At 40.4% G+C, this 26145-nt stretch overlaps 1 protein-coding gene across 2 annotated transcripts; it reads right to left on the minus strand.

Moving 5' to 3' along the window:
* Positions 1-2631: 2631 nt before the first annotated feature.
* On the minus strand, positions 2632-20025 carry LOC109926967 (SMU1 DNA replication regulator and spliceosomal factor). Of its 2 annotated transcripts, XM_048595208.1 has the most exons (8): positions 19828-20019; positions 16664-16874; positions 13593-13745; positions 12271-12381; positions 9557-9685; positions 9043-9162; positions 6896-7012; positions 2633-2780 (listed from the first exon to the last, which is right to left on the minus strand). In XM_048595208.1, the coding sequence occupies exons 1-8, from the start codon at positions 19851-19853 to the stop codon at positions 2649-2651; spliced, it is 999 nt and encodes a 332-aa protein (XP_048451165.1). In that variant the 5' UTR covers positions 19854-20019; the 3' UTR covers positions 2633-2648. The 2 variants fall into 2 exon arrangements, with proteins under 2 accessions (XP_048451166.1, XP_048451165.1); XM_048595209.1 differs by lacking the exon at positions 12271-12381 and having other exon boundaries at positions 2632-2780; positions 19828-20025.
* Positions 20026-26145: the final 6120 nt, after the last annotated feature.

Consider the following 26145-nt stretch of genomic DNA (forward strand, 5'->3'; position numbering starts at 1 on the left):
GAGTGGGAGGCGGATAGAAGAGGGATAGAGGAGAGGAAACAAACAGGTCGAAGAGGCGGGGATGGGGCCAGGAAAGGTGAGTGTAGGTAGGGAGTTAGGAAGGGGATAGGTCAGTCCAGGGAGGACGGACAGGTCAAGGGGGTGGGATGAGGTTGGTCGGTAGGAGATGGAGGTGCGGCTTGGGGTGGGAGGAGGGGATAGGCAGGAGGAAGAACAGGTTAGGGAGGCAGGGACGAGTTGGACTGGTTTTGGGATGCGGTGGGGGGAGGGGAGATTTTGAAACTTGTGAAATCCACATTGATACCATTGGGCTGCAGGGTTCCCAAGCGGAATATGAGTTGCTGTTCCTGCAACCTTCGGGTGGCATCGTTGTGGCACTGCAGGAGGCCCAGGATGGTATGGCAGTTTTGGTCAAAGATAGTGCCTTCTTCCTTGAACAAGATGAAGTTCCTGAACTAGAATCTATACAGTTGGAGGTGAGAAACAGGAAGGGAGTAGTAACCTTGTTGGGTACTGATTTCCAAATGGAGAAAATGTAAAGGAGAACATTTTTAGTTAGTGTACAGCAATCTGCAGGACAAGTAGGATCGTAATAGTTGGATGATATCAATTACCCAAGGGTAGATTGGGAAAAAGGTAGACCGTAGGGCACAAGAGGAGAGAAAGTCCTGCAATATATGCAGGAGAACTTGCTGAAACAGTACATTTCCAGTACTACTAGGATGGAACAGTACTGGATCCGCTTCTAGGAAATGAAGCGGACCAAGTGGAGAATGTCAGAGTGGCGGAGCATTTGGGAAATAGTGATAATAAGTTTCAACATTAAGTCGGAAAAAAAAAAAATCAGTTAGCGACTAAGATGCCAGACCAAAAAAGGGCAATTTTAGGGATTAGAAAATTGAACTGGAGGAGGTTGATTTTGATGGATAAAACAATTGATGAAAAATGGGAGAATTTCAAAGAGATGAATAGGTACACGCTAGTATATACTCATGAGAAAATAAGGAAGTGAAAGGAAGCATGTGATTCATTCCAGAATAATAATAGCAATAGAAATCAGGAAGAGAACCTAAGCTGGAATAAGGAAGGCTAAAAGGAAGTATGAGGAAAGGATAGCAGGCTGCGCTAAAACAATGAGTAAAATGTTCTTCAAACATACTAACATTAAAACATCAGAGAAGCACAGAGTGGGGCCCATAAGGAACAAGCGGGGGAAGCTGCTCACTGAATACAGGGATTGGCAGAAGTACTAATTGAAAACTTTGCTTCTGTCTTTACCAAATTAGAAAATGACAACAACAGCCCTTTTGAGAATGTGGGTGTTCAGCAGTATGGTGATCGAAAAAGAGGTGCTAAAAAGACTGGCAGCACTCCAAGGTAGATAAGTTGTCAGGCCCAGATGGAATGCATCCTAGATTACTAAGAGGGGTAAGGGATCAAATTGCAGAGCCATTGACAGAACTTTTCCTGGCATTTCAGAACATAGGATTAAATCAAAGGGACTAGAGGATAGCAAATGTGACACTGTTGTTTCAGAAAGAGGCAAAGGATAACTCATGAAACTATAGACTTGCCAGTTTGACATCACTAATGGGAAAACTGATGAAGCTGATGGAGAATACAATTTGGGCTAAGGTTAATATACATTTAAGTTAATAATGGACAGTCAACATAGCTTTGTTAAGGACAGGTCATGTCTGACAAATTTGACTTTCAAAAAGCATTTGATACGGTGCCACAGGGCAGGTTGGTTAAAAAATTAGAAATGTTTGAGATTGATGGGTCCTTGGCAACATGAATTGGAAGTTGGCTAAAAAGGGAATAGAGGGCATATATAGATAGGCATTTCTCAGATTGGAGACAAGTTGAAAGTCACGTGCCCAGGAATGGGTTAGGACCCTTCCTTTTTCTGATTTGTATAAATGATTTGGATTTCTCCCTTATCCCGGGGGCATGGTGAAGGAAGGAAGAAACAAAACGCATTTCGTCTCTGCTGAATCACTCCTGTACACGCTTCCAATCTAACAGACCAGTAACTTGAACATGGCACTGAAATTGACATAGCAAATTCCTCCAATCCATATTGCATTGCAACATTAATGCCCTGCATCTCTACAGGTCAGGGCTTCCCAAGCCATGGGTCACTGCCTCAAAGGATTTGGCAGCTGAAACTTTGAGGTTGTGAACTCAGGGCTAGTAATGGCTGCTTCGGAGCTCTGAGTGTTAAAAGCTGCATGCATCCCCTTAAACCACTGGAGTATTGTTAAAAAACAATGGTGATCTAACTGGCCAAATCTAGGGGCCTGAATACTGTCCTAAAAAAAACTAATTGAAAGATTATTTTTAAAAAGAATTTGAATAAAAGAATCTTTCCCCCATACTGCTGATCTCAATGATCCTTAACCCCACTTTCCCCACCTTTGCCGTGAGGTCTACCTCCTAACTGGTCTCAAAAATCTAACCACCCTCTACCCACAATTCCGTTCTCACTGGTCCATGGTCTCAGCAGCTTGCAATCACCGAAATGGGGTCTCAATGGGAAAAAGTTTGAGAAGCACTGTTCTAGGGGTAATCAATCTTAGCACCGGCTTTTGTGATAAAATCTGAGAGCACCAAAAATATTCCAATTTCTCAAACTAAAATACATCTCACCGAATGGTCTGATCAAAGGAGGCACTGAGAATCTGACTACTGTCTTTGGAGAAGCTGAGGCAGGTTACTCCCTTACTGTGAGCACGTTCAAATCGGCGTAGGCACTGACCGCTCTGAATCTTCCACACCTGTGGGGCAACCAACAAAGACCCTTATTCTTTTGAACAATTTTAAATTTGCAATACAAAAATCCTTTAATTGAAAACAATCCTTTTTGTTCTTATTTAAAAGGAAATGAGTGCTGCTGACCCAAACTCTGCTGCCTACACGATGAGAGGGAACTCAGGTTAGGGGTAGTGAAATCAGCACTACTGATATACAAAACTCAGCAAGCATGTGAGCACCTTACAATAAGAGACAAAGAAGAAAAGATGCAATCGTCCAGGAGACACAGACAAGCTTTAGTAGCTTTTAAGAAGAATGATGTCAAGGGTTTTAAAGAATCTTTAGAGACAGGACAAACCCCTGCAGGATCTGGGCTGCTTCTGATTTTTAATTTTGTTTTCTTTACAGGAAAAGACTAGAAAGGGAGATGTGGTAACATAGGTCAGAAAATATTTCATTGTTATCAGAAATGAGCATTTTAAACATACAAACATACGAATTAAGAACAGGAAAAGGCTATAAGGCCCCTTGAGCCTGCTCCATCATTTGACAAGATCATGACTGAGCTGATTGTGGGCTGAACTTCATTTCCTTGCATAATCCTTAAACAAGATGTCTGCCATAAAAACCTAGTTGAATTAAGCAATTTAATTTATATAAAGATGACCATTTAGAATCAGCTATTTGAATAAAGATGTACAAGCTATATTTAATCCCAACAAAACCCAACATATAACAGCATTAATATAAGCACCATAGGTTGGACATATACATCACGTTTCCTCATTTTATAACCTTATTGAAGATGAACATATTATAGTGATTACACAGCATACAGACAAGTAGAAACAAGTCAGCTCAAATACTCTGTGCCAACCTTCATGTCCGTGAGCCTGATCTCACCTCTCTTTATATCACCGTCTATTGTCTTAACCCATGTTAATAAGTTATACATCATCTCAAATACACTATGACTCCGAGGTCCACATTCTAATCACTTTCAACCATAAACATAAATATCATTAATGATAGTAGACCTTTTTAAAAATCTAAAACGCATACTTTTTCCTTTTTTCTTTTTTAATAACGTGTTTTTTTTTTTAAATTCATTCAGGGGATGAGCGCTTTGTTGGCTAGGCCAGTATTTGTTGTCAAGGATAATTAAGGATGGGCAAGGTGACAGTGATGAGCTGACTTCATGAACCACTGTAGCCCATTTGGAGCCGATATCCCTAAACAGCATTATGGGTATAGAGTTCCAGGATTATGATTCAGCAACAGTGAAGCAACACTGATATATTCTAAGTTAGGATGGTGTAGATAGAAAGAAAGCTTTCCCCTTGATGGAGGAATCAATGACCTGGAGCTTAGATTTAAGGTAGAGTCATATAATCATTTGGCACAGAAACAGGCCCTTCGGCCCAATTCATCCATGACAACTGGGTTTCCTAAACTGAACTAGTCCCATTTGCTTGCACTTGGCCCATTTCCCTCTAACTTTTCCTATTTGACGTACCTGTCCTAATGTCTTTTAAATGCTGTAATTGTAACTACCACTTCCTCTGGCAGCTCATTCTATATACACACCATATTCTTTGCGTAAAAGTTGCCCCTATTTAAATCTTTCCCCTCTCACCTTAAACTGCTGCCCTCTAGTTTTGGACTCCCCTATCCTGGGGAAAAGACCTTGGCTATTCACCTTACTTCTGCATCTCATGATTTTATAAACCTCTAAGGTCACTCCTCAGCCTGCTCTGCTCCAGGGAAAAAAGTCCCAGCCTATCTTTGTAACTCAAACCTTCCAGTCTCAGTAACATTCTTGCAAATCTTTTTTGCACCCTTTCCAGTTTAATAACATTCTTCCTAATAGCAAGACAACCAGAATTGTCTGCAGTACTCCAAATGTGGCCTTACCAATGTCTTGCTGGTAACATGACATCCCAACTCCTGTACTCAATGCTCTGACCGATGAAGGCAAGCATGCCAAACACCTGCTTCACCACCCTGTTGACTGTGACACCACTTACAAGGAACTGCTACCTGCACTCCTAGCTCTATGTTCAACAACACTCCCCATGGCCCTACCATTAACTGTGTTAGTCCCGTCCTGGTTTATCTTTGCAAAATACGAACTTTACATTTATTTGAATTAAACTCATTCTGCCATTTCTTGGCCCATTGGTCTAGTTGATAAAGATCTTGTTGTACTCTTAGATAACTTTCTTCGCTGTCCACTACACTAATTTTGGTGCTATCTGCAAACTTAGTAACAACCCTCATCCAAATTGTTTATATAAGTTAGGAACAGCAGTGGACCCAGCACCAGTCCTTGCAGTATACTGCTGGTCACAGGCCTCCAGTATGAACAACAATCCTCTACTACCTTCTGTCTCCTACCATCAAGGCAAATTTGTATCCAGTTGGCTAGCTCTCCCTGGATCCCATGTGATCTAAACTACTAACCAGTCTACCATGCAGAACCATGTAGAAGACCTTGCTAAAATCCATGTCGTTGTCTGCCACTCTGCCTTCATGTACCTTCTTGGTCACCTCTTCAAAAAACTCAATCAAGTTTGTGAGACATGATCTTAGGGATGGCCATGCTGACCATCCCTAATCAATCTTGCCTTTCCAAATGCATGTAGATCCTGTCTCTCAGAATTCGCTCCAACAACTTACCCATCACTGATGTGAGGCTCATCTGTAGTTCACTTGCTTTTCCTTGCAGCCTTTTTAAAATAATGGCACATTACCTACCCTCGTCTTCTGGCACCTCACCAGTCACTGATATAAATGTCTCTGCTAGGGGCCCATAATTTCTTCCCTAGCTTCTTACCATGTCCTGGGATACACTTGATCATTGCCTAGGGATTTATCTACCTTTATGTGTTTTAAGACCTCCAGCAACTCTTCTGTAATGTGGACTCTTTTCATGACATCGCTATTTATTTCCCTAGCTCTCATGTCTTTTCCACAGTAAATACTTACACAAAATATTCATTTAGGATCTCAAAAATCTCCTATGGTTCCACACACAGAAAGCCTAATTAATATTTAACGGGCCCTATTCTCTCCCCAGTTACTCTGTTGCCCTTTATATACTTGTAGAATCTCTTTGGATTCTCCTTTACCCTATCTGCCAAAGCTACATCCTCTTTTTGCCTTCCTGATTTCTCTCAAGTGTACTCCCACACCCCTCTACTCCTCAAGAGATTCACTTGATCCCAGCTGTTATCAGATCTTAAAGTCCAACTCTACGCAAAATTCAGAAATAACATTAACCTTGAAGCCGATGACAACTGACTTGTTTATTCTCACCAGTCATGTTTCACTCAATTGAATGATTTAACTTCCCAAGTTGGACAGCTATTGCAGATTGTGTTAAGAAATTTTTTTTGAAAAAAGTCATCATTTTGTTCATGATTTTTGGATGGAGTTTTAAGACTTTTGTGCTCCAGCTCCTCTTATTTGAAGAAAACATTCTTTTTTCTATGCCAGGCATAAGCCTCCTTCTTTTTCTTGATCTGAGCCTCAATATCTCTAATGATCCAGTGTTCCCTACTCCTGCCAGCCTTGCCCTTCACACTAACAGGAACATGCTGGCCCTGAACTCTCATTGTCTCGCTTTTGAAAGCCTCCCAGTTGCCCCTTTACCTGCAAACAGCCTCCCCCAATCAAATGTTAGGGGTAGAAGGTTTAGAGGAAATATGAGAAAAAACGTTTTCACTCAGAGTGTGGTGGGAATCTGGAACTCACTGCAAAGCAAGGGCGGTAGAGGCAGAAATCCTTATAACATTCAACATGTATGTAGACATGCACTTGTGATGCCAAAGCATACAAGGTTATGGGCCAAGTGCTGGAAAATGGGATTAGATTAATTAGGCAGTCGGTTTGACTGAAATGAACACAATTGGCCAAAAGGCCTTCTCCTCTACTATTGATCTCTGACTCTGTAATACTATGAATGATTTGAAGGGGAAATTGTAAGGTGGTAATGTTCCAGAATTACTCAATGGAAATGACATCCAATGTGATGAAATATCGTTGTTACAAGTGAAGCGATACAGGTAATCCAAAAGGAAAAAACAACTTTGAAAGCTTTATATTTGCATGAATCTTCCTCAATTTGGCTACCCACCTTAATCTTTCCATCCTGTGCTCCTGTTGCCAACATTTCAGTATCGCGACTGAAACACATGCAAAGAACTGCATCATCCATCATCATGAAGTTATCTTGTGCTTGGTACTTTAGATCCTAGAAAGTAACATTAAAGGGGCAAAGAAAGGGATCAAGTGTCCATTACTGGTGCAATAGCCACACAAATCAACTAACCAACCTTACTGTTGCAAAACCTTATTAACAAGATAAAACAAGTCAGAGAGACCTCTACCCAGTTATATCCACCATTCCCAATGAACAGCTAATGGGAAACAGATAAACTATCAATTCGTAATACATTAATATTGACCCATTCTGTCAAATTGCACACTTCAACCATAACAAACAGGAACTGCAGTAGGCCATTAAGTCCTTCAAGCCCGATTCGCCATTCAATAAGATAGTGGCTTATCTGATATTCTTCATATCTACTTTCCTGCCCATAAAGTATTGTCCCAACCTGTTCAATCTTGAGTCATAAGACAATCCCTCCATAATGGGAATCATATTAGTGAACCTTCTCTGAACTGTCTCCAATGAACCGATAACGGTCCTTAAATAAGGGGATCAAAACTGCATCCAGTAGTCTAGATGTGGGCTCAACAGCACCATGTAAAGTTGCAGAGACTGCCTTACTGTTATATTCCAACAACCGTAAAGTAAGGGCCAACATTCCATTAGCCTTCATGATTACCTGCTGCACCTGAGTGCTAGCTTTCTGTTTTTCCATGCACAAGTACCCCTAAGTCCCTTTGTGTTGCAGCTTTCTGCAGTTTTTCTCCAAATAGTAGTTCTTTTCTTCTCCCTTCCAAAATGAACAACTTTACATTTTCCCCGCACCGTACTCCATTTCCTAACTTCTTGCCCACTTCCTTACCTAACAACTTTTCTCTGTAAACTATCTGTATACTTTTCGCGACTTGCCTTTCCACCTATTTTTGTGTCATATGCAAAATTGGCTACAGTACATTCACTTACTTCCTCCAAGTCATAAACACACACTGTAAACACCACTGATCCTTGTGGAACCCTACTGGTTATAAGCCACCAAACTGAAAAAGAATTCTTTATCCCACGTGCTCTTTCCTGTCCATGAGCCAATTCCCTATCCATGACAATATACCATCTCCAACACCATGAGCTTGTAACCTTCAATGACATGGTAACCATCTTATTATAAATATGTGTGGCAGTACCCTTTACTGACATTCCACAAATACACTGCTAGCAACCGAAAATCATAGGTCCATAAACACGAGTGGATTTTGGGAGAGACCTTGAGCTCCTTCACAAGATTAACAAGTACACCTAATCATCTAGAATTAAGTTATTTACAGATTCCATATAACTAACCACAGTGTGTTATGCTATTATGAGCAAAGCAGTTTGTAAAATCTGATCTGGGTAGATATTTTGTATACTTTTGTTAAGGAGATACTAAATTGATTGACTGATTTAGCATCAGTGGAACATTCAGATTTGTTACTAAAAGAAAATAATCTTGCTGTTGACCTTCAGAATACAAAGTCGATCTGCATTTTAAACCATTCAAAATCAAACTAAATTACATCAGGTGGAATTTAAAAATGTATCCAAATATTCATGTATACTTTCTGTCATATTTGACTATTCATTTCAAATCAAAGAAAGTTTTGCCAACATCACCTTTGTCAAAAATATCCAATTTTCCATAGCAACAGTTCTACTATTTAAAGTTCACTTGCCAAACAATCAGCATCCACTTTATGTGGTATAAATTGTCCTTTGATATTTAGTATTCTTGCGATTGTCTGGATCAGTGCAAGATGAAAAGGTTTCACTGCATGTCTCTTTTCAGCAATAAAGATGTTTAAATGTATCAATCAATCCTATATATATGTATTCATATGTGCCCGAGAATACATTTAACAATCTTCACCTGAGCCCTAAGAACACTGAATAGTCTACCTGGGAAAATCCTCTGAATTCAACAGTAGGATGACTGAACAGAACTTTGCAATTGCCAAAACACCAGAAACAACTACAAGTTCATGCTAATTAGTAACGTTGGTTTAATTTTTAAGAGTGGAGAAACTTGATCTACAATAACATGAGATAATCTCACCAAGTCACCTGCTTGTACTTACCTTTCTAATTTTGCCAGTGGTGAAGTTCCACACTTCAATAAAGCCATCCACAGAACCAGTAACAAGATACTGACCATCTGGTGAGAACCGAGCACACTCTACGTGGGACTTTTGACCAAACTGTTGGAAAAAAAAACAATATTGCTCACATCAATGCAAGTGTGCAATTTTAAAAATGCCAATGAACTGTGCTACCCATATAGCATCTAATTTTTTTCAGTTAACAGTACTTAACTCCCCCAACTTCCTTCAAATATCAAAATTACACTTAAATAAAGCCTTGAAACTCTTTGAAACACTCATTTCAGCATCATTTCTACCGTCACAGCAAATTTATGAAGCATTCTTCAAGACTTTAAAACAAAACATCAAGACAAGTTTAGTTGTACTCAGTTATTAAGCGGATGCTTCCATGAATGGACTTAGTAATGCGTTTGAGCTTCGAGTTTGGATTGATCCCATTTTGAAACAGGTGCAAGACCAGGTGTTTCACATATCAAACTAAAACTTTTACCTTGATGTGCCTGCTGAGTTGAGTTGGGAATTTCTCCTCTTCTACATCTTTCACAGCTGCTTTACCTCTAAACAAGTCAATTGTCATACCTGGAGGCAGAAGCCCCTGGTGTTGCTGCCATTTTAATGCCTGGAACAATACAAAAAAAATTAGCAAAACGGCTAACATTTTTCTCTCATATAAAATGACTTAAAATATACTATAAAGGAAAGAGAGCTGGCCATGAATCATTTCCATTCTTTAATTGTTCATTAGGTTTTCCAGTCACAACACTGATTGAAAATTTTCCATTTTAAATGTGTTACCATGGACATTATTAAAGGACCAGCTATATCAGTATTCCGTATTTGGTTTTAAATTACAAACGTGCAAGAACTAAATGACTTTTGCAGTGCAATCAATCATTCTCTGTACTCAAAACGAACAAAGAAAAAACAAAGAACAATACAGCACCGGAACAGCCCCTTCAGCCCTCCAAGCCTGCGCTGACACGTTTCGCCCTTCCATACTAAAACTGTCTTCACTTACAGGATCTATATCCCTCTATTCCCTTTCTATTTACGTATTCATCCGGGTGCTTCTTGAATACTGCTACTACTTCCACTGCCTCCTCTGGCAACATGCTCCAGGCACTCACCACCATTTGTATGAAAAACGTGCCCCGCACATGTCAAACTTTGCCCCTACCTCCCCCAACACCTTGAACCTGTGTTCCCTTGAAATTGACCCTCCACACTGGGAAACAGCCTCATACTTTCCATTCTATCCATGCCATTCACAATCTCATAAATCTGTCAGGTCACCCCTCAACCTTCCAAGTTCCAGTGAAAATAAATCCAGTCTATCTAACCTTTCTTCATAGCTAAAATCCCCCATACCAGGCAACATCCTGGCAAAACTTTTCTGTACCCTCTCCAAAGCATCCACATCCTTCTAGTATCGTGGTGACCAGAACTGTACACAATGTACCAAGTGTGGCCTAAAGTTCTATAATGCTGAGTATAAATTATAGGCTAGTTATGCTGCAATGTCCCTTCCTGAGGGCAAGCATGCCAGTAGCCTTTTTTACTACCTTATATACCTGCGCTGCCATCTTCAGTGATCTGTGGATCTGCACATCCAGATCCGTCTATATATCAATACTCCTAAGGGTTCTGCCATTCACTGTATAATTTCCACCTGGACCTGATCTTCCAAAATGCATCACCTCACACTTGCTTGGATTAACCTCCATCAGCCATTTTTCTGCCCAAGCCTCCAACTGATTTATATCCTGCTGTATCCTCTCACTAACCGCAACTCCACCAACCTTTGTATCATCTGCAAACTTACTCATTAGACCAGCCACGTTTTCCTCCAAATCATTTATGTAGACCAGAGGTCCCAGCATTGATTCCTATGGAACACCACTAGTCACAACCCATTCCGAAAAGCATCCTTCCACCGCTACCCTTTGTCTATGACTAAGCCAGTTCTGTATCCATTTTGCCAGCTCACTTCTGATACCATGTGACTTCACCTTTTGCATCAGCCTGCCATGAGGAAGCCTGTGAAAGACTTTTCTGAAGTCCATGTAGACAACATCAACTACTTTTCCCTCAATTATCTTCATCACCTCCTCAAAAAAACTTGATCAAGTTAGTGAGGCACGACCAACCCCCTCTCAAAACCACGCTGCCTATCGCTAATAAGTTCATTTACTTCTAAATGCATATAAATCTTGTCCCTGTGAATCTTTTCCAATAATTTCCCTACCACCAATGTAAGGCTCACAGGCCTGTAATTTCCTGGATTATCCCTATCCTTCTACAAAAAAATGGGACAACATTGGTTATACTCCAGTCCTCTGGGACCTCACCTGTGGCATAGGAGGATACAAAGATGTCTGTCTATGCGAAACCTAAATGCTTTTCCCTCAGAAATTTTGTTATCAGAAATATAAAAGCTAAATTACCACACATAATGCAAACCACTTACTTGTACATAACTCAGGAAAAGATGAATGTCATTTGACCCAAGCTTGTTCCACCATTCAATTAGATCAATGATTGATCTGTTTCTTAAAAGAATTACCCACCTTGGTTCTATCAACATCTATACCCTTGCCTAATAAAAATCCACTCAAACCTCCTGTGTCAAAATATCTCAAAATATGCTCAATCCATAAAGAGACCTTCTGATAAGATTTGAGGAATATTTGAATGCATGGAAGTCTCATTTTTTTTTTTTTGCGACTGCTCATTTCTGATACCAAACCCAAAGCAGAGTTGTTTCAGGATGTTTTCATTCTGAAACCAGTTTCACATCTCATCCAAGGTATGCAATGTTGGGTACAATTTTAACCACAATTTCAAGATTAAATGGTTATAAAGTCAAAGTTGCAACCATTCAGATCAAGCTGCTCTCCTTTCCCTCCCTTAGAATAATTAAGAATGATGAACAATTGATAGGCAAGTAAGAAATTTGTAATAACATGATGCAATGAGCAGAAATGGAGTTGTGTTCTATCTAAATTGAAAAACTGAATAATATGGTCATCAACTGTCCATTATACTCTATACATTTACAGCACTGGAGTAGCAATTCTACTCATGACAAAAAAGGTACAACAACAGAAGATATACTTTTTAAAGCTTTCACTATTTATCATGTAACACTTAAATAGTAGGAACATAAACAAAATGCAACTGGCATAGCAAAACAGGTACACTTACCTGACCCAACAAAGCCATGAGACGTGAAGGGGGCACTACACTGACTTCTCCTGCCAGAGCTTGAGCAATGGCTGCTCTTCGCTTCTCTTTACTGCTGCCATCTGGGTAAGCCTAAGTAGCAGCAAATGACAATGCACTGAGGCATGATAGATAGTCAAGTAGCAAAATTCCAGGTGCCAGTTTACCATACTTGGTTAAAATATGTTTCATTCACCTACCCCATAGCAGCTCTGCTACTATACAGGTGGCAAGGTGCTTCTAAGATTTTCTTCTAGAATGTATGAACACATTCAGTAGGATGCAACTGCAAGATGTTGAGCAATACATTGACATGAAGCCAAAAGAAAAGGATCTTTCTTTTAAAAGTGAGTTTTTGTGATCTAGAATGAAAGTTACATGAAAGGGTGTTGGAAACAGATTTAATAGTTATTTTCAAAAGGGAACTGGATAAATATTAAAGGGTACTAAAAAATGCAGGGCTTTGGGAAAAACTGAATAATTAGATCAATTTTTCAAATTGCTGACAGACAGACAGAATGGGCCAAATGGCCTCTGTGGGAGTGCAATCATTCTATGATACTTTTATTACAAAAATACGCACTGCAATGAAATAAGACACCAACAGATCCATGCATCCCATCAAGCTCCTTCATGAAAATACTACTGCCATACCATGGAAAAGGCAGGCCCAGGGATCAATCAGGAACTTTAATTTTCTGATGCCAATAGATTTCCGATTTGAAACATGTATATGGCATTGTAATTGGTAGCATGGAGCATCTGATGTTCACTACACTCCTTTAATATAAAATTACTTGTGGCAACAAAGTGTAGTAGTTTTCAAACAAAACCCCCTTGATGTGCACAACAGGAATAGACACAGGTTTCATGCAGCTGCATCATGACCCCATTTATTCTCACATTGGTTTTCAAATAGTTACACACTCATTGCAAATGCCAAAGCCTCAATTGTTTGAATATCCAGCACAGAAATAAAATACACTACCACTTCATATAATATTCAAAGGACACCAGCTAAACATGGATCATTAAATTATTAGGAATTTTAAACTATGCTTGCTCAGTCACCTTTATTCAGACTGAATGTTTGGCAAAGAAAATCAGTTGTGCAGTACATGGCAATGAAATCTGGAGGATACATTGTAGATTCTATTGAGAGAAATTTGAGAATTCACCAGTAAAAACAATAGAAAGTTATTAATAATCTACACTTGTAGAGGAAAAGTAGAATGCATTCAACAGTTTTCTCAACACTGTTGTCCTTGCACCTTCTAAAAGTTTGATGAGAGAAGTTCAAGTACCTCACGTGGATCAAAGTAGGATCTTGCTAATAGGTTCTCCAGATGAATATATCTCTCTGGTTGGGTCTGTTTTAACATAATCATGGGGTCAGTCTGTCGAAGCAAAGATCGAGCAGCACCCAACTCACGAAGTTCAATTAGCTCTAAAACCACCTGGGAAATGAACAAAAACATTTCAAAACTTTCAGTGTTACACTAAAGTTCATTTTCTGGATACACAGAACATTACTTTTTTTTTTAAGCCCCACAGAAAAGATCAGGGATGCACCTAGAACAGGAAATATCTGTACTCTAGAATCACTTGCCCGACATAAAACCACTTGTTAAACTCACTCACGAAATCATACATTTTAAGTCTCGAGAAAAAGAGCTATAATTTCTTGTTCAACTGAGATAGCAGACAGAAGCTCGTTTCAAGAAATCATCCGAAAGATCACTTGTCCAATAGAACATAGGAAATATCGTTCGTCAGTTTGCAGATCATACCAAAATTGGAGGCGTCAGCGAAGGAGCTTACCTCAGAGTACAATGGGATCCTCATCAGATGGGCCAATGGGCCGAGGAGTGGCAAATGAAGTTTAACTTAGATAAATATGAAGTGCTGCATTTTGGAAAGGCAAATCAGGGCAGGGCTTACACACTTAATGGTAAGGTCCTGGGGAGTGTTGATGAACAAAGAGACCTTGGAGTGAAGCTTTAGAGTTCGTTGAAAGTGGAGTCACAGTTAGGTAGGATAGTGAAGGCGGCATTTGGTATGCTTGCCTTTATTAGTCAGTGCATTGAGTACAGGAGTTAGGTGGTCATGTTGCGGCTGTACAGGACATTAGTTAGGCCACTTTTGGAATACTGTGTGCAATTCTGGTCTCCCTGCCATAGGAAGGATGTTGTGAAACTTGAAAGGGTTCAGAAAAGATTTACAGATGTTGCCAAGGTTGGAGGGTTTGAGCTATAGCGAATGTCTGAGTAGGATCAGAAATTGGCTAGCTGTAAGAAGACAGAGGGTGGTGGTTGACGGGAAATGTTCATCCTGGAGTTCAGTTACTAGTGGTGTACCTCAAAGATCTGTTTTGGGGCCACTGCTGTTTGTCATTTTTATAAATGACCTGGATGAGGGCGTAGAAGGATGGGTTAGTAAATTTGCGGATGACACCAAAGCCGGTGGAGTTGTGGATAGTGCGGAAGGATGTTGCAGGTTACAAAGGGACAGATAGCAGAGCTGGGCTGAGAGGTGGCAAATGGAGTTTAATGCGGAAAAGTGTGAGGTGATTCACTTTGGAAGGAGTAACAGGAATACAGAGTACTGGGCTAATGGTAAGATTCTTGGTTGCGTCGATGAGCAGAGAGACCTCGGTGTCCATGTGCATAGATCCCTGAAAGTTGCCACCCAGGTTGATAGCGTTGTTAAGAAGGCGTACGGTGTGTTAGGTTTTATTGGTAGAGGGATTGAGTTTCGGAGCCATGAGGTCATGTTGCAGCTGTACAAAACTCTGGTGCGACCGCACTTGGAGTATTGCGTACAGTTCTGGTCACCGCATTATAGGAAGGATGTGGAAGCATTGAAAAGGGTGCAGAGGAGATTTACCAGGATGTTACCTGGTATGGAGGGAAGGTCTTATGAGGAAAGGCTGAGGGACTTGAGGCTGTTTTCGTTAGAGAGAAAAAGGTTAGGAGGTAACTTAATAGAGACATACAAGATGATCAGAGGAATAGATAGGGTGGACAGTGGGAGCCTTTTTCCTCGGATGGTGGCTAGCACGAGGGGACATAGCTTTAAATTGAGGGGTGATAGATATAGGACAGATGTCAGAGGTAGGTTCTTTACTCAGAGAGTAGTAAGGGCGTGGAATGCCCTGCCTGCAAAAGTAGTAGACTCGCCAACTTTAAGGGCATTTAAATGGTCATTGGATAAACATATGGATGATAATGGAATAGTTTAGGTTAGATGGGCTTCAGATTGGTTTCACAGGTCGGCGCAACATCGAGGGCTGAAAGGCCTGTACTGCGCTGTAATGTTCTAGGCTGGGGCTATTTTTACTGGAGCATCAGAAGCTGAGGGGTGACATTTTAGAGGTTTATAAAATCATGAGGGACATGGGGAGGATGAATAGACAAGGTCTTCTCCCTGGGGTGGGGGGTCCAAAACTAGGGGATATAGATTTAAGGTGAGAGGGGATAGATTTAAAAGGGACCGAAGGGACAACTTTTTCTTGCAGAGGGTGGTGCGTGTATGGAATGAGCTGCCAGAGGAAGTGGTGGTGGCTGATACAATTAAAACATTTAAAAGGCATCTGGCTTGGAATATGAATAGGAAGGTTTTAGACAGACATGGGCTGAATACTGGCAGACGGGAAGAGATTTATTTAGGATATCTGGTTGGCATGGACGAGTTGGACCAAAGGGTCTGTTTCCATGCTGTACGGCTCTATGACTGACTCTACAGTACACGCTCAAGTACTGCATCAGAAGTGTTGCCTGGAGATTGTGTACAAGTGAACTTTGTTGTTTTCACACTAACAGACCAATGGTAAAGCACCATTGCTGGAGGTTTATCTGTTTACATGGCTTCCAACATAAAAAACTGCATTTATTGTTTATTATTTTCAACGCATTGTCAAATATTAATTTAACTTTTAAAATGCTTTTTCCTTGCATCAATTTTGTCTCACTGTACATTTGAGCTTGGTGCATTACTGTTGAAATCATGTGCTACTTGCCTTGACACAGGATTTGTACAATGTGTGTAAAAAATGCAATCTTAATCCAATGAGAAATAAGAAACCTCGATCACTGAAGGAAATATGACTCCTGTGCTGAAGGTGATGGTGATGAGCTCTCGGTTACTGTGGACGTTGCTTCTACTTTTAGCATTAGTGCCTGGGAGCCTTAGTAACCTGTCAAATTTGACAACCTTTAGAAAACTGATAATTAAAAGGGTGGGAGGGCCAATGTGGCAGGAATGAGAGATTCACAAACACATTTTCTCTTTCAGGTAAGAATTCCCCACCACAGCACAGAAACATCAACACAATCCCCTTCTCCACCTATTAATCATGTTTGATCAATAATCTTACCTGTTCGTACAAATCAATAAGTGTTTTATCAGGCAGCTTCAGTGACTGTATGGCCTGTAATACAGTGTCCCAGTGGCCACTGTTTATATCTGCTACAAAACTCTCAATACTGTCCACCGTGTTTAAAGACACTGTGGTCTCTTCTTGTAGAGTTGCTAAGGTCCGATGCAAATTATTTTCCTTCAAGTACTGCATGATCAGACGGACAACACTATGAATAAAGAAAAGCAACTCTATTAAATATAAAGAGACCAGATTTGTCAAACACATTTATATTACAAATCTTGCACCGTACATACTTCCTAATTTTCCTTTCATAAATGCCTACATCCATACTTCAAAAGAATAAATTTGCACTGTATCTTTTGCATCTTAAAGTATTTTACCTAGCAACTGAATGCTTTTGAAGTATGGTCACTGTTGTCAAATAGGAAACATAGTACCTAATACATTCACAGCAAGCTCCCACAAACAGCAACGTGAGAACCACCTGAAAGGAACATTTACAAAATAAGGCTGTATGTCTTGGAATTTTGGAGGGCCTTCCGAACAGCACTGGAAGTACCTACACCAGATGAACTGAAGTGGTTCAAAAAGGTGGTTCCCTACCATCTGTTTCTCACAGGCAATTAGAGACAGACAACAAATGCAGGCCTTGCCACTACCACAGGCATAACCATGAAATAACTTTTAAAAACAAACATCAAGGGTGATTTGATTTAACTTTAAGACATTAAGGGAAATAAACTATTTCCACTGATTGGGGAGTCTTAGACTAAGGAATACAATGTAAAAATTAGAACTAAACCCCCGAGGAGAAATAAGGAATAATTTCTATACACAAAGGAAGTTAGATGCTTGGAACTTTTTTTTTTCTTTATTCATTCACAGGATGAGGGTGTGACTGGCTAGGCAGCATTTATTGCCCATCCCTAATTGCCAAGAGGACAGTTGAGTGTCAAGTTGAGAGTTCAGGTGTGGGTCTGAAGTCACATGTAGGCCAGACCAGGTAAGGATGGCAGTTTCCTTCCCTAAAAGACATTAGTGAACCAGATGAGTTTTCCCGACAATCGTCAATGGATTCACAGTCATCATTAGACTCTTAATTCCAGATATTTTATTGAATTCAAATTCCACCGTCTGCTGTGGTGGGATTCGAACCCAGGTCCCCAGAACACTATCTGGGTCTCTGGATTACACAAATAACATGATCGATCAATTGACGATTTAAATTCTAAGGCTGATAGATTATTCTTACATAATAAGTGATACGGTGCAAAAACAGGTACATTGGAGTTAGATCAAATCAGCCAAGATCTCACTAAATAGTGGAACAAGCCCAAGGAGGTGAATGGCCTGTCGAGTAATGTCTAATGGCTTTCAGGGCCAAGTAGCCTGCTGTTGTTCCTTGTTCATATATTCATGTGCTGTCAATAGTGGACAGCAGTACCAACAAAACCAGACACTACTCAAGCTCATTTGACAGAAACTGTGCTCTAATCCCATTTTCCAGCTCTTGATTCATAGTCTCGTATACCGTGGCATCCAAGTGCACATCTAAGTAATTCTTAAATTTATCAGGTTTCTGCTTTTAGCACCCTTTCAGGCAGTGAGTACCAGGTTCCCACCACCCCCTGGGTGACTTTTTCTTTCCTCAGCTCCCCTTTAAACCTCTTGCCCCTTACCTTAAATCTATGCCCCCAGTCACTGATCCCTCCAACAAGGGGGAAAGTTCCTCCCTGTCTACCCTATCTTTGGCCCTCAAATTTCCTCCTCAGTTCCAAAGAAAACAATCCCAGTCTATCCAATCTTTCTTCATAACCAAAATTCTCTAGCACAGGCAATACCCTGGTAAGCGTCCTCTAAACCTTTTCCATTGCAATCACATTCCTCCTATAATGTGAATTCCAGAACTGCAAGCAAAACTCTAACTGTGGCTATCTTCCTCACTATTTATCATTCTACCAATTTTCTTTCATCTTCAAACTTAGTAATCCACCTCCTGCATTCAGGTCTAAATTATTTATATGTACCAGAATCAGCAAGGACCCCAATACTGATCACTGCAGAACCCCACTGGACACAGATTTCCAGTCACAAAACACTCACCCACCATCACCTTCTGCTTCCTGCCACTCAGCCAATTCTGGATCCAATTAGCCAAATTTCCTTTGACCCCATTGGCTCTCACCTCCCATGCCGGATCTATCAAAAAGCCTTGTTGGAGTCCAAGTAAACTACCTGCATTCCAAATGCATTGCCCTCAGCAACACACCTAGTTACCTCTTAAAAAAGATGACACAACCTCCCTTAACATAATCATGCTGACTCTTCTTAATTAGTCCCCTGCATCTCCAAGTGCAGATTAATTCTGCATCTCAGAATGATTTCCATTGGTTTCTCCACCACTGAGGCTAGACAAATTGGCCTGTAGTTTCTGGTTTATCCTTTTCCTTCTCATAACACCATAACTGATTTAACAAGACTTACTGGAAGTTACAAGTTCTCCTAGTTTTGCTGCTCAACAGCTAGTACTCTCAAATATATAAATTCCAGGACGAGATGAGGTCCGTACATGGGGTCTTCAGCATAGAAACAGGCCATTTGGCTTATATTAGTGTCCATACTTCACACGAGCCTAGTTCATCTCATCCCATCAACACATACTTATGTTGCTTCCTTGTATTTTATCTAGATTCCCTTTGAAATGCTTCCATATTACTCTTCTCTTCTACCCACACTGTAATTGTAAGTTCCAGATTCTCACCACTTTCGGGCTAAAGAAACCTGTTTTGAACTTGCTATTGTATTTATTATTGATTGTCCTACATTGATATCCCTCTAGTTTTGGCCTCGCCCACAAGGAGGAGCATCCCTCCAAAACCTGGCCTGACAATAATATGGAAAAGTGTGCCAAGTTACAAAGGGAGCAAACAACTCCAGGTTTCTCATTTATGCAAATTCAGATCTACTATATCACCAAACACAGCGACTGATGCAAATTACAAACTGATTAATTTAATTCGCTACACTGGGATATATGTCTTAAATAAATAGTTCGCGTTTTGGAGGCCTTGTCTTTTTTCTCTCTCTGCAGCGCCGCCAACCGCCCCGCGTTCCATTAACGGTCAAGCCCGACTTTCAACTCAAACAGCTTCGCTTACTCCGCCGATTCGATTTCGATCGACATGTTGGCTGGCACCCAGGACGCTGCCTGCTTCCTTCACCCGACAAACAAAAAAAATGGTCCAAAGCAGCAACTCCTGAAGGCCCACTGCTTCCAACAGCGGAGCTTCCGGTTTCCCCAACCATCTACTTCCGGGGTAAGTGACGATGATATCAGATCTCCACCAATCAGTGAAGAAGATCCTGTAACACACCATCAACCCTGAAAGAGGAAGGACATTTGGTTTAAGAGCATAAGGCCTTCAGGAATAGGAGCAGGAGTAGGTTAACTGACCCCTTGAGGCTGCTCAACCATTCAATAGGATTACAATTGATTTAAAACTTCGTATATCCACATTCCTGATCTTTTCCCGTAACCCTTGATTTCACTACTGATCAAGAACACCTATCTCAGCCTAAAATATACACAAGGACACTGTCCCTAGAGGTCTCTGTGGCAAGGAGTTCCAAAGACCCACAACTCTCTGAGAGAAGAAATTCATGCACATCTCAGTCTAAAATTGGCACCACTTAATTCTCAGACTATGCCCACTGGTTCTAGACTATCCCAAGAGGTGAAACATCATCTCAGCATTTACCTTATAAAGCCTCTTAAGAATCCTATATGTTTCAATGAGATCACCTCTCAGCCTTCTAAACTCCAATGAGTAGAGTCCCAACATGTTTAGCTTTTGCACATAAGACAATCCCTCCATTCTGGGAATCATCCTAGTAAACCTCTAAACTGCCTCCAATAAAATAATACCCTTCCTTAAATAAGGGAATCAAAACTGCTCACAGTATTCCAGATGTGGTCTGACCAGCACCTTGTGCAATTGTGGTCGGACTTCCCAACTCATATACCTTAAGCCCTTGAAATAAGTGCCAACATTCCATTAGCCTTCCTGGTTACTTGCTGCAGCTTTACAGTCATACAGCACAGAAACAGACTCTTCAGCCCTTTTTGACCATGCCAACCAGGTTTCCCAAACTGAATCAGTCCCATTTGCCTGCGCTTGGCCCATATCCTTTGAAACCTTTCCAATCCATATACCTGTCCAAATGTCTTTTAAATGTTGTATTGTATCCGCTCTACCACTTCCTCTGGCAGTTCATTCTGTATATGCAACAGTTTCTATGTGAAAAAGTTACCCACTAGGTCTCTTTTAAATCTTTCCCTTCTCACCTTAAACCTTTGCCCTCTGGTTTTGGACTCCCGTATCCTGGGAAAAGACACTGGCTATTCATCTTATCAACACCCCTCATGACTTTATAAAACGCTATAATGTCACGCCTCAGCCTGCTACACTCCAGGGCAGAAAGGTCCCAGCCTATCCAGCCTCTCCTTATAACTCAAACCTTCCAATCTCAGTAACATCCTTGTAAATCTTTTTGCACCCTTTTGAGTTTAATAAAATCCTTGCTTTTGCAGGGTGAACAGAATTGTATGCAGTATTCCAAACGTGACTTTACCAATGTCTTGTACATTCATAACATGACATCCCAACTCCTGTACTCAATGGTCTGACCAATGAGGCAAGCTGCCAAATGCCTACTTCACTATCCTGTCTACCTGTGACACTACTTTCAAGGAACTATGTATCTGCACCCCTAGGTCTCTCTATTTGACAACACTCCCAGGACCCTACTGTTAACTTGTTTGTTATGCCCTGGTTTGTCTTACCAAAATGCAACGTCTCACATTTATCTGAATTAAACTCCATCTGCCATTCCTCGGCACAGTAGCCCAATTAATCAAGATCCTGTTGTAATCATAGATATTCTTCTTAACTGTCCACTATTGCACCAATTTTGGTTTCATCTGCAAACGTACTAATCGTGCCTCCTATATTCTCATCCAAATTGACTATATACTTGAGGAAGATCAGTGGACCCATCACTGATCATTGCAATACACCACTGATCACAGGCCTCCAAGTCTGAACAACAACACTCTACCACCACCCTCTGTCTCCCATCATCAAGTCAATTTTGTAACCAATTGGCGAGCTCTTCCTGGATCCTATATGATCGAACCTCACTAACCAGTCTACCATGTGGAACTTTGCTGAAGGCCCTGCTAAAGACCATAGAGACATTTGCGACTTTGCCTTCATCTACCTTCTTCAAAAAACTCAATCAAGTTTGTGAGATTTCCCAACCACAAAACCATGTTGACTATCCCTAAACCGTCCTAGTTTTTCCAAATGCATGTAGATCCTGTCTCTTAGAATCCCCTCCAACAACTTACAAACCACTGACATTAGGCTCACCCATCTATAGTCCCCTGGCTTTTCCTTGCAGCCATTCTTAAATAATGGCACAATATTATCTACTCTTCAGTCTTCTGGCACCTCACCCATGGCTGTTGGTGATATAAATATCTCCCCTAGGGGCCGTGCAATTTCTTCTGTAGTTTCCCACAATGTCCCAAAATATACTTGATCAGATCCCAGGGATTTATCTATCTTTATGCATTTTAAGACCTCCAGCACCTCCTCTTCTTTTCAAGACATCACTATTTATTTCCCTGAGTTCCCTAGCTTCCATGTCTTTCTCCATAGTAAATACTGCTTTGTGCTTGGTTTCTGTGTTTAGTATACAAGCACCCCAAATCACTTTGAGTTGCAGCTTTCTTCAGTTTTTCTCCATTCAAATAATACTGTTGTTTTGTTCTCCTTTCCAAACTGAATAACTTTACATTTTACTCCATTTGCCACCTTTTTGCCCATTTACTCAAAATATCTGTCAACATCTCTCTGTTAACTGTTTGTATCCCTCTCTCAAACCCACCTTTCCACCTATTTTTTTGATGTCTGCAAATTTGGATACAGCACATTTGCTTCCTTCCTTCAGGTCATTAATATATATTGTAAATATTTGCTGTCCCAGTGCTGATCACCATGAAATCCCACTGATCACAGATCACCAACCTGGAAAAGAATCTGCCATGCCCACTCGCTGTTTCCCACCTATTAACTAATTCTCTAACCATGCCAATATACTGTAGACTCTTATCTTATGACTTAATCTTTTGTGAGATACCTTGTCAAATGCCTTCAGGAAGTTCAAATACGACACATCTACTGGTTCCCTTCTGTCCACTTTGATTTGAGACTTCCCTGAAAAACTCTACTAAATTAGTCAGACATGATTTCCCTTCCACGAAACCAGGCTGACTCTGCTTGATTAGATTATGATGATTGTCACTTAACAGGCCTGGCAAGGGTAGAGAAGGGTAAAATGGATGTAGCAAATATGAGCCAGGAAGACTAGAATGTGAATCATTGGCAGGACTTCTAATTAACAACTCCACCTGTCGTAAAATCCTTTTGATCATCTGCACAATACAATTGTCTCATTAATAACTTGATCTCCCCAATGGGTAATTTATCTCCCACCAACCATCGCAACTATTGTCTAAGATTGATAAATTTTTTTGGCACTAAGTACAGTTGAGATAAAAGTTCTGCAATAATCTTTCTGAATTGTGCAGGAGTCTCAAGAGACCTTTTGGCCTATTTCTATCCATATTTCTCAAGTTATATGTCTGCTGTTTCAATTTGTTCCTGTACTGAGGTAGTGGTGGCCATATTTGTGTTTAGCAGACCTAGTGACAATGGTGTCGAGAAGTCTACAAGTAGCTTGCCATGCAGAAAGATTAAATTTCTGACCTGAGAAACTGGTACAATACACTTGATGAGTTAAGGGAAGCAACAGTGTTTCCCAATCTCTTTCTCACTGTGCTAGCTTGAAGTTATCGTGACCCTTTAGTGAGCAGTGGGTCAGGAGAAGAAGGGTGATTAAAATAGGGAAATTGGCTATCAGTCATTGCTGTCTCAGAGCTCAGGACCCCAAAATTTCAGTTTCCCCCATTTTGTGAACCCCTGTGTTACAGACAGTACAGTAATTGGACAGAATGAATGGATTATGGGCGGTCTTTTGAAGACAGCCATTATGATAATGGTTTTGTAAGTAGGAGTTATCCATTCATGGGTATTTGACTTTTTGGGGAAACAGGAGGGATGAAAACGTAGTAGGGTAGCACTGTTAATAAGAGACGAAATAAGGACAGTTTTGGGAAATGATTTAGGCTCGGATGTTGTAGAGTCCATTTGGGCAGCTTTAAAATACAGCAACAGGAATAGTGTACAGATCCCCAAACAGTATCGCGCTGTGGGAAAGGCTACATAAATCAATAAACAATAGAAGCATGTAAAAAGAACAGAGCAATAAATATGAGCAACTTCAATCTTCATGTTGATTGGGTTAATCAAATTGAAAAGGATAGCTATGACAATGAATTCATAGAGTGCATTAGGGATAGTTTCCCAAAGCAGTATTTCATGGAGCCAACCAGTGAGTAGTCTGTCTTGAATCTGGTAATCGGTAATGAGGCAGGTTTAATAAATGGCCTCAGATTAAAAGACCCCCCGAAGTAGTGATCATAACATGATAGAACTCAATATTCAGTTCTAGAGTGAGAAACTTAGGTCCGAAACAACTGTGTTTAACTTAAATAAAGAGGATTATAATGAAATGAAGATGGAGTTAGCTAAAGTGAACTGGGCAGATAGATTAGCAAGAATGGCAGTAAGCAAGCTGTGACAGATATTTAAGGAACTAATTCATGACTCTCAACAAAAATACATTCCGGTAAGGAGGAAAGATTCTAAGAGAGAGAATAACCAACCATGGCTAACCAAGGATGTTAAGGAGAGCATCAAATTGAAAGAAAAATCATACAAGGAGGCCAAAGACTAGGACAAATTTAGAATCCAGAGAAGTAGGACTAAAAATATAATAAAGACAGAGCAAATTAACTAGCAAGTGTTATAAAAATTGACAGTAAGAGCTTCTTTAAATACATAAAAAGGAATAGAGAAGTCAAAGTGAACATAGTCCCTTCAGAAAATGAATCTGGGGAGACAGTATTAGGGAATAAGGAAATAACAGAGGTGTTAATCAGATAATTAGTATCAGTCTTTATGGTGGAAGACACTTCAAACATCCCATTAGTACTAAAGAATACAGCAGAAGAATTAAGTAACATCACCATCAAAGGCAAACTAAAAATGCTAAAACCAGATAAGTCCCATGGCCCTGATGGGTTGCATCCTAGGATCATAAAAGTGGTAGTTACAGAGATAGTGGATGCATTTGTTGTAATTTTCCAAAAATCATGGAATTTTGGAGAAGTGCCAGAGGATTGGAAAACTGCTAATGTGGTGCCTCTATTCAAAAGGGCAGGGAGCCAAAATGTGGGTAACATTAGGCTAATTAGCCTGACTGGTGTTGTGGGAAAAGTATTGAAATCAATTATTAAAGAAGTAATCACAGAAAGTTTGGAAATCATTATCTAATCTAGCAGAGTCAACATGGCTTTCTGAAAGGGAAATCATGTCTGATGAGTAGAGTTTTTCGATGAAGTCTCAATCAGAGTGGATAGAGGGGAACCAGTAGATGTGTTGAATTTGGACTTCCAGAATGCATTCGACAAGGTACTTTACAAAAAGTTAAGTCATAAGTACCCCCGGTATTGGCAGCAGTATATTGGCATGGATAGGGAATTGGCTAACGAGTGGGAAATAGCAAATGGGGATAAGAGGTGCATTTACAGGTTGGTGACTGTGCCAGTGGGGTTCCACAGGGATCAGTGCTTGGACCATTACTGACTTGGAGGAAGGAAGGGAACATGCTGTAGCCAAATTTGCAGATAACACAAAAATAGGTGGAAAGGTGGGTTGTGAGGAAGATGCAAATTGTTTACAAAAAATATTGATAGGTTAAGTAAATGGGCAAAAAAACAAGGCAAATGGAGTAAAATGCCAGAAAAAGTGAAGTTCATCTTGGAAAAGGAAACAAATGAACATAATATTATTTAAATGGAGAAAAATTGTAGCAAGCTTCAACAGAAAAGGACTTGGAGTTACTTGTACTTGAAAGACAGAAAGCTAGCACACAGGTACAGCAGGTAACTCAGGAAGACTAATGCAACATTGACCCTTATGGCCCTTATTTCAAGGGCATTGCAATGTAATAGTAGGGAAGTCTTACTGCAATTGCTGGTGAAACCACATCTGGAATACTGTGGGCAGTTTTGGTCTCCTTATTTAAGGAAAGATAGGATGATCCCTGGTATGGAGGGATTACTTTATGAGCAAAGGCTAAACAGGTTAGGAGTCTCCTTACTGGAACTTAGAAGAATTAAAGGTGATTTCATTGAAACATATAGAATTCTTAAGGGATTTAACAGGGCGAAAGCTGAAAGGATGTTTCACCTCATGGGAAGGTCTATGACCAGAAGGCATCACCTC

Source organism: Rhincodon typus, chromosome 3 (genome assembly GCF_021869965.1).
Source record: "Rhincodon typus isolate 14 chromosome 3, sRhiTyp1.1, whole genome shotgun sequence".
Taxonomy (NCBI): Eukaryota; Metazoa; Chordata; class Chondrichthyes; order Orectolobiformes; family Rhincodontidae; genus Rhincodon; species Rhincodon typus.

Coding starts and splice junctions, on each gene's coding strand:
- LOC109926967 (XM_048595208.1), bottom strand. CDS start 19,853: ATGTCGATCGAAATCGAATCGGCGGA. Junction 7,013..9,042: donor CCACTGGCAAAATTAGAAAG/GTAAGTACAAGC, acceptor GTTACTTTCTAG/GATCTAAAGTACCAAGCACA. Junction 2,781..6,895: donor CACAGGATGGAAAGATTAAG/GTGGGTAGCCAA, acceptor GTTGCCCCACAG/GTGTGGAAGATTCAGAGCGG.